Genomic DNA, 8,731 nt, shown 5'->3' with positions numbered 1-8,731 from the left:
CACTCCCTGCCTGGGACCTGGGAGAGGGCGCCCCAGCCCCTGACTTCCCAGCTCTGGTCACACCACTCCCACAGCCTCGGGTCTGTGTGTGCAGCTCACGCTCTGGGCTGGCGCAGGTTCATCAGGCTGCCCTCTCCTTACAGACCAGCTTCCACGTTTTCCATTCTGCAGACTCCAGAGAGTGAGTTCTTTTTTTTTTTAATTTTTTTTTTTTCAACGTTTTTTATTTATTTTTGGGACAGAGAGAGACAGAGCATGAACAGGGGAGGGGCAGAGAGAGAGGGAGACACAGAATCGGAAACAGGCTCCAGGCTCCGAGCCATCAGCCCAGAGCCTGACGCGGACCGCGAGATCCGCGAGATCGTGACCTGGCTGAAGTCGGACGCTTAACCGACTGCGCCACCCAGGCGCCCCGAGTTCTTTTTTTTTGTCTTACTATCAACAGGTCGTCAGGCTTGTTTGTCCATCTCTGAGTTAAGTTCATGAGACTCAACCTCTGGAACATGCTGGAGTGTCTGAGTCTCTAAGATTGAGGACCATTGCCTCCCCCAGACCCCCTCCAGTGTGTTCAACTAAGGTGATATTCCGCTGGGAGGCTGCTTGCCAGTCGGCCTGGAGGCCAGCTCTAACCTCGTCTGGGTGTCTACCTGCTGGTTCAAGTGTGTTGGGAGGAAGGGACAGGAGGGGTTGGTACCACCCTGACTCTAGTCCAGCACACTGGTGTTTCTGAATAGGCACCATTCAGTCTCACATCAGTATTGAGAATAAGACTCTCTTTATTCTGTCCTTTGTGGAGACAAAAGCTGCTGCTCCTTTGAGCGCTGACCTACATAAATTTCCACCCCCTTCTCCAGCCTCCTCGGGCCAAGCAGCCAGACAGGGCAGCAGAACAAAGTGTGCCCCTTGGGATTCTGCCAAAGGACACGGTCACTGCCCTTTGGCCCAGCTGACTTAGACCCAACCTACCTGCCCTTGCCAGTCACTTAGACTCCAGGTGTGCCCTCATGGCAGAGGGGCCCTGCCAGCCACAGGGGATCATCTTAGTAATGAGCCTGGCCCTTTTTGGTCCTTCCCGGTCTTGCTGGGTGTTCTTTCAGTTCACTGTTCAAGGTACTATGTCTGTTTCCTTCTAGTCTCTCTCCTGCGTGTTTTTTTCTGCCGCTAAGAGTTTATACTGTCTACACAGCTTCGTATTTCCCAGACCCTGGGCAACATCATCTTACACCTCCCCAGCACAGTGCTGGAGGCCTGCCCTCCTTGGAGACTGTTGACATGCTGCTGGTTGGCAGCGGACAGGAGGTTGTCCTGGGTGCTCAGTGGGGTGCTCAGCAAGCTGGTCCCCCAGAATAAGGAGGACAGCTGCAGCTCAGCCTCCAGCCTTTACATCTGCCAGGCAAGATTGCTTCCTCGAGTCCCAGGGTAGATGTGCATGGAATCTAGCTCTCCCCCACACAGGCCTGTGTGCACACAGCCATCTGCCCACGAGGCTCGGTGACCTCTGAGCCATAACTACTACAGCTGTTTCCAAAAACTACCTTCTGTTTCCCAGGGTCACCTGAAGTCTTGACTGGGCACACTGGCTGTCCTCAGATTCCTTTCTGCCCACATCTTCGAGGCCCATCTCTATGAGATCAGCGTCAAGTGTCTGAACTCAGTTGGTGTTTCTTGCTATTTAGTCTTAAGGCTGGTTCTTTTGCTACGCAGCTCCCGTCCTCTCGTAGGCTGTTCCGTGGCTTCTCCCATACTCTAGCTGTGAGACCTCGAACAAGTCAAAACAGCACCAAACTTCAGTTTCCCCATCTGTTGAACAGGAATATCAATAAGGCCACAGTGGCCCAAGCATCTCCACAAATAATGCAGTCTCTCAAGAGCATGCCTGTGTGCACACAGCCTGGGATTAGCCTGTGGTGTATCAACTCTCTTGTCAGTCTTAACTCTCAGACCTCTGGTGTTCTCCCACCAGATGAGACAGGCTTCTATAGTGAAATTTTATTACAAAATTATAAAGCAGAGCTCTGTAACAAAAAATACACATTTGGGTTTGCTTTAACACCCAAGTAATTCTGAAGACTCTTAATATAAGCCACTTGAAGTAACACATTCACGTCCCCAAGATTTCAACCAATTTATACAATATATATTGTGCATGAATTCCTGTACAGCTTATTCTTACTAGCTTGGATCCAACTATTCCAATATATTATGAACCAGTCAGCTCTCCTAAGTCTTGAAACAAGTCTCAAATGAAATCTCAGAACAATCACAGCAAAAGCCATGGAATAACTGGAAGAATTAGAGGTTTCCATGATAATTAAGACCCAAGGATCCATGAGGGGTGGGGGTGAGGGGAGGGGGTGGGGGTTACTCAGAGATAAAAATCAGGTTTTCTACCTAGATTAGATAGTGACTGAAATGGGATCTTGAATTCCCAGCCTTTATTTGGTATGATAATGATGGATGACAACAAATCGGGGTGGTTTGACACCATTTTTCCTGAATGAAAACCTTTGTCAAAATAGATCAAAAGACTCCAAGGCAAGTTCTTTCTCCAGAATGAAACGATACCAGTTATAATTCTTACTGAGGTTACTAACCTTCAGGATATTATTCATAACTTCTGTCTAGGAGAGGGACTGTGGGAGGTGGGGAGAGGGAAGGCCTCAGCAGTGAAAACAAGTTTTAGGGAGACAGCCAGCATCTGCCCTGAAGTTATTGCTAGATCTTAACTGAGTTGCATAAATATAGACCTGTTTCACAGTGGAATCGAGAAGTGGTGGAATTCTCTGCCAAACTGGTACGCATTGTAAACCATAATATTTACTGTCCAGCAGAAAGGTCAAAGGTCCTCTCACTGACCTCTTGATTCCCCCAATTCCTACAAAGGCTGAGTCCCAGAATCCAGTCATCCAGGGCTTGGTGTAATGTCAAGGTAAGTGGCCCAGTGGTTCAACTGGCAACCACCTTATGCAATCATTTCACTCCTCTGAAGGGGAATAGTGGTTGATGATGGGGGAAAGCCTAAGCACATCTGTACCGATAAACAGGTCCCCTTGGAATTTCCCACTGTCTTCCAAAGTCATGCTAGGTTCCAGTCTGAGAGAACTTGACTGTTCAGCAGGGGAGTAGGGTGGGGGCGGTGGTCTGCCAAGGCCCTCGGTGTCTAGGGTTTGTGTAGTTTATCCATTGGTGATGGCCGCACACACGGCTCTTCGATAGCATGTGTGTGGGTTCTTGACTAAGCTTCTCCAGCAAACCTAAGCCCTTTGGCTCTTCCAGTGGTAGAACAACCCTAAAAGGGCTCAAGAATCCTCTAGCTCAATGTATGGTCTTTCTAAAGGACCTTGAGAGTGCTTCTTCCTGACCTGCCCTCAAGTCAGTGTTCTGAGAAAGGAAATGGGAGTAGAGAGTCCCCACCAACCTGGGGAATTAAGACTTGCAGCTGTCTGCTCAACAGCTGACTCCAGTCTCATTCGGTACCTTCAGATACCCCTCGGGTGTTGAGGTTTGGTCTCCAGGAACTTCAGGAGAAGTCTGGCTAGAGGAGAGCAAGGCTCTCTGCCTTCAGTGAGACCATGGAAAAGAGTGGGACTTCATTCTCAGAGGAAAGTGGTTTGCTATTCCTGTCTGCTGGAGGAGTCAAAGTTAAGCAGAAAGCCCCTGCTTCCACCCAACACTTTCCCTTCTCTCAAACTAACAGGGATGGTGTGTGGGCCCTAGAGAAGCAGAGAGGCTGTGTGAGCCGTCTCACGCAAACGGACTCAAACTTCCCAGCAGTTTGGGAGCCGGGATTGGGGTCAGGAGACTCATCGCTTCCAGTCCCAGCACTTAAGGAAGCAACTCTTCATGACTTTGAAATTTTTCAGTAGCAGTTGAGTTTTGTTTCTCACCAGAGCTAAGTTTACTGGTCCAAATTCAGTCCCAAGGAGGATCACTCTCGGTTTGGTAAGCTAACATCTTTTTGGTCTGAAGAAACAAATGGATTTTAGGCAATGTAGCCAGAGACGTTAGCAAAGGTAGGTTAAAGCACAGAAAGCCAGAGCAGAAATAAATCCAAATGTGCTGGGGAGGAAGAGAACCATTTCTACCAGGACTTCTGACCGGTGAAGGCCAGAGGCAGGCAGCTCAGAAGGACGGGTGGGGTACACAAGGATGAAACTGTTAGACTTTCGGAGGAAAGGAGGAAGATGCAGTCCAAGTTCTGGCAAGTCCTCTCTTCATCAGGTGCCATCATTACCCCACGATCACTGAGACAGAGACTTGCCCGTGCAGTCTGTTCCGGTTTCCACCGGCCTCCGGCGCTGCCAGCCAAGAGGTGCGCCTCCGCGGCAGGACAGGCATGCCCAGAGGTGACAGCATCCTTGCTTGCCCCGGTCTTACGAGCACTGCAGATTTTCTTGTTAGCCTGCCCCTCCGCGAGCTGCGCAGTCTGGAACCCAGACACCTCAAGCTACGTCCCCATAAGGCACTGAAGAAGCCGGTGCAAGCCCTCACGATCGGAAGACGTGCACGGCTCGGATCACGTACTGCCGGCAGATGGGACACTCGTTCATGCGCTTGCCGCACTTGGTGCAGGTCACCATGTGGCCGCACTCCAGCAGGACACAGTCGATGGGCGAGTCCATGCAGATCCTACACAGGTTCTCCTCCACGCTGGGCGGCGCCGCTCCCCCTGTACAAACACCGGGCAGGAAGCGGGCGGAGGGGAGGGGAGGCTGTGAGTGTGGAAGAGAACAAACGCCCCAGTCCACACACTTCCCTCAACTGGAGCTCCAGGCAGACATCTCCCCCCTCCAGTCCTCAATCCCAGCTGCGTGCTTAATCTGCGCCTCTGTGGGGCAGGCTACGGATCTGAAGAATAAAGTACTTGGAGATCAAACACAAGCCAGCACAGGAGAACTAAATAAGGCCAAGTCCTCAAAGCTTAAAAGAATTTTCAGACAGTTGAGGATGTAATATGGTGAGAAAGTGGCACTTGGGGACTCATTATCCCCTGAGGCAGAACATGCTGAAAAGATAAAGAACTGGTTCCAAGAAGTTTAGATCTAAATGGTACTGTAGTGAACAGCTCGTTAAGGATGGCAGGGCTTATCGGTAAACATATCCCCAATTTCATATAGCCAAGGATCAGGGGGGCCCCCTGTGCTATCCCACAGACCTCCCCAGGGCCTCCTCCTCAGAGGGGACTTCTGGGCAGAAGAGCCCAGCAGAGATCATAGCTCCCTCTTCTGTGCCCATCCCCCGACGCCTGCTCCTCGCATTGGATCACAGTGTTTATCTCCCCCACCACACCAGGAGCTCCTTAATTCAACAAATTCCATCAATTTCTGCAGTTCTACACTTAGCATTTGTTGTGTGCTCTGAGGTCAGGTATTTCTCTTTGAATCCCTAACATGCCAGTCATGTGGTAGGTGTGCTCTAAATGTCTCAAAAATGAACATCTCCCAAAGGAGTGCTAACAGCTCACGTTTGCGGAATGCTGTGCCAGGCAGGGTCCTAAGAGCTTTGCGTATTTTCACTCCCTGAATCCTCATTAGAAACTAGGAAGTAGGTACTCTTGGCACCTGGGGCCAAGAAGTTAAGTGGCTTGCCCAAGGACACACAACTGCTAAGTAGAGGAGCCAGGATTCGAATCCCAGCAGGCAGGCCTTCCGGGCAAGTGGCCCGAGGACAGGGACTATGGAATTAGTATCAGCTGCTCCGTGCACAGAGCTAGTAGTAGCTGGCTGGCTTGGGCCAGTGATGAGGTGCAGTGGGCATGGCCAGGATCCTAGTTTAGTGCAAACAGAAAATCCACGTCCAAAATCCCAGCCATCCCCAGCATGTTTTAAATGGTAGCCCAAACCAGGTAGCCATAAGCAGGGAGCTGGCCGTGTGCCAGTCACCTGTCCCATGCCACTGCTGCTCTGCACTTTCTTCTGTTTCCTGGACTATTCAAAAAAGTCAGGCAACATTTGAGGTGGGCTAGCTGTGAAAGGCAGTGAAACCTACTGGCCCCTTCAAGCAGTTGTTGGCCCCAACAGGGGTTTGGAAAGGACTGAACTATATACATAAAATGATCTAGAGCGAACTACAGAATATCATACTGATTGCTGTTCTTAGGAACAACGATAAACCCATCTACTCAGTTGCCAGTATTCTCCCAGAGACAAACAAAAAAGACAGCATGTGGATTAGCCTGATCTTGGCACCAGGAGAGGGGGTGAGTCTAAAACCCCCAAGGGTTTGTGGGGGCCGAGAACTCAATGTTTGAGGATTTATCTGAGCAAAAGGCCATTTTACTAAAGAACAAGTTTGGGAGAGTCTTCTGAAAGTTTTAAAATGGTTTGCAGGCCCCAACACTACTCTGAGAACATTCTCTCTTGGGGGCACAGCTCAATCGCACAGCCTTGAGGCTTTCAAAAGGCAGAACGAAGGTGTTTTTAGAATGAAGCCCAGGCCCCGCCATATTTCTGTAGTGCTTTCTGGGGTACCTGCAGGCCCAGTGGCTGTCTTTAACACCCAGGTGGGGGTGTGGCAGCAGGGTGGTATAGGAGTCTTGTGGTCAGAGAGCATCACATGTGACACCTTTCCTGCTCCATCCCGAGAGCAGCTCCAGCCACCACCCAGCCCTGTATGAACAAGGCTCAGGTCACCTCCCTCTCCTTTTGGTTGGCACCAGGAGCTGTGAAACATGTCAGGTGATTTCTCGGCAGGTACACACAGAGACCCTCCCCACTCAGACCAGAACAGAGTGAAAACTGCAGGGGAAGGAGCACCTTAGCAGCAGGAGTATGAAAAATGAAGCGAATGCGACACGCGCCACCGCTCGCTTTGGTAAATATTTTACAGATGCTGACTCGCAAGCTCTGGCAACCCCGAGACATGCACATCAGTCTGCCCCTGGGTAGGCTGCCACTCTTCACCTTCCCCAGCTTTCCCAGGGAGGCGAGAAGGACAGTTTTTAAAGATGCTGAGAAGCCCTGGTTCTCCGTGAAATTTCCCCTACGCTCTCTAGATGCCAATACGCTCACAATTCTTAGCCTGCTAAGAGGAAGCAGGGTTAGCAGAGGGGAAAAACAGAAGAGCTCAGAGTCCAAACACGGTCCCAAATAGAAGCAACTACGTACCGTTCTGGTTTTCAGCACCACACACTGCAAAGGAAAGAAAAAGAAGATGTCTGAATGTGTGATGGCATGACGAACGTCTCCAACCAGCCTGTCCTCACTTTGTGCTCGGACCGCTTCCCTGCTTGGGAGCCAGGCTGGCCAAGAGCCCAGCCAGACGCCCGCCCTCCTCGCTCACACGCTCAGAGCTCACACACAGCTCCCGCTGGCGTGTCCGGTCCAGTCTTGGTAAAAGGGATTCCACTGGTTTGGATGAACAACACTGCCAAGTAGGCAGGACCCTGCAGAGGCACAGTATCCTTTTCTATCACTTTTGAAGCAGCATTAACATCAAGAAGGAAGGAACAGTCAGCCAAGGAGTCTGGATGAGGTACTCCCATGGGGCCATGTCCTATTCCCCAGGACATCACAACTCTACAGGGATTTTGGGGACAATCCCAGAGAGGAAAGTGAGTCTGTGAGCAGGTGACTAGTCAGACATCCTCAACTCTGATAAACTAGTGGGACAGGAGAGCCTGAAATCGGATCTCGACCACCAACAGCATGCACGGAATCAAAATGCTGATTGCTGAAGCTAAATCAGGTGGGGAGGAGAGGGCTCTGGGTGAAATTTTAGGAAAAGAGGAGTTTAAAAACAGCTGAATACACACTCCTCTTCCACAGGACTTCTCTGCCTTTCCTATGGCGTCCCTCATGAATCGGTAATAGGGAGACGAAGTTCTTTCCCCAAATTCATTCAACCACAGGTCTAGATATTTTACTGGGCACTGCCTAAAACTGATGCCGTGTAGAATGCTTTGGGAAATGACTGCAGGGAAAGCCCACGATCAGGCAGAATAGATCTATTCCCCTGTACCACGTGTGCAGACGCACCTCCTCATCTCCCAACTGCTCAGGAGGGTATTGCTGGGCGGGGTATGGCGGGGTGGGAGGGGGGGAGGGGGACACGTTGTGGGAAAGGCTATGGACTCCGTCCAGGATGCCTTCAGTTCAAATACAGGCTCTACAATAAAAGGGTAATGCCAATCATGCCTATTTCGCAGACAGCTCTGAGGATTAAATGAATGTATACGGTGCCTAACCCGGTCCTGGCACTCAACTTCAAATGGCAGCTATTACTGGCCGGTGCAGATGCGTAAGGTGACTCCTTCCTTGGCTAAAAGCACAGAAATCTAGTCAGGTCGGTGCCGTCAGGCTTTAGAGTGAGAGCAAGCAAGCGGTCCGGGTCCGTGTGCAGCTGCCGCGCGGCCGGCCCCTCACCCAGGTGCTGGAGGCCCTTCTGGTCCTTGTACAGCCGCGTCACCCTCTCCATCAGCTCCCACTTCTCACAGCAGCCCTTGTAGTTGACGAAGTTGCGCGCCAGGATCTCCTTCAGCTGCCGCACGGTCAGACCTTCAATGTCCTCCAGGTCAGTCAGGTCAGACAGAGAGGCCCTCCGGCCTGGGACGAAGCCGTCCTCTGAGTCGACAGACTGCAATGGCAACGGTGAGATCAGTGGGCTCAGCTCTTACCTCCCAAGCTCTCACCAAGAGACCATACTTCTGGGCCCGACCTCAAGAAGTAAGTAGGAACAGAGGCAGGAAGAGGACCTGGCCTGGTGCTTTGCTTTGCAAAAGAGCCCCCAGTCT

At 51.1% G+C, this 8,731-nt stretch overlaps 1 protein-coding gene across 14 annotated transcripts in view; it reads right to left on the bottom strand.

Annotated features, from left to right (window-relative positions):
• Nucleotides 1-1,974: 1,974 nt before the first annotated feature.
• The window catches only part of RFFL (ring finger and FYVE like domain containing E3 ubiquitin protein ligase), a 66,477-nt gene continuing 59,720 nt past the window's right edge, over nt 1,975-8,731 (bottom strand). For all 14 annotated transcript variants that reach the window (XM_058704292.1, XM_058704293.1, XM_058704285.1 and 11 more), the window contains 3 exons: nt 8,364-8,574; nt 7,107-7,130; nt 1,975-4,669 (listed from right to left, as the gene is read on the bottom strand). In XM_058704292.1, coding sequence (XP_058560275.1) covers nt 4,488-4,669; nt 7,107-7,130; nt 8,364-8,574 — 417 coding nt within the window. In that variant the 3' untranslated portion in view covers nt 1,975-4,487. The remainder of the gene's footprint in view (nt 4,670-7,106; nt 7,131-8,363; nt 8,575-8,731) is intronic.

The sequence above is a fragment of the Neofelis nebulosa genome, chromosome 16, assembly GCF_028018385.1.
Source record: "Neofelis nebulosa isolate mNeoNeb1 chromosome 16, mNeoNeb1.pri, whole genome shotgun sequence".
Taxonomy (NCBI): domain Eukaryota; kingdom Metazoa; phylum Chordata; class Mammalia; order Carnivora; family Felidae; genus Neofelis; species Neofelis nebulosa.
The sequence above is the reverse complement of the archived record's forward strand: the minus strand, read 5'-3'. Positions and strand labels throughout refer to the sequence as shown.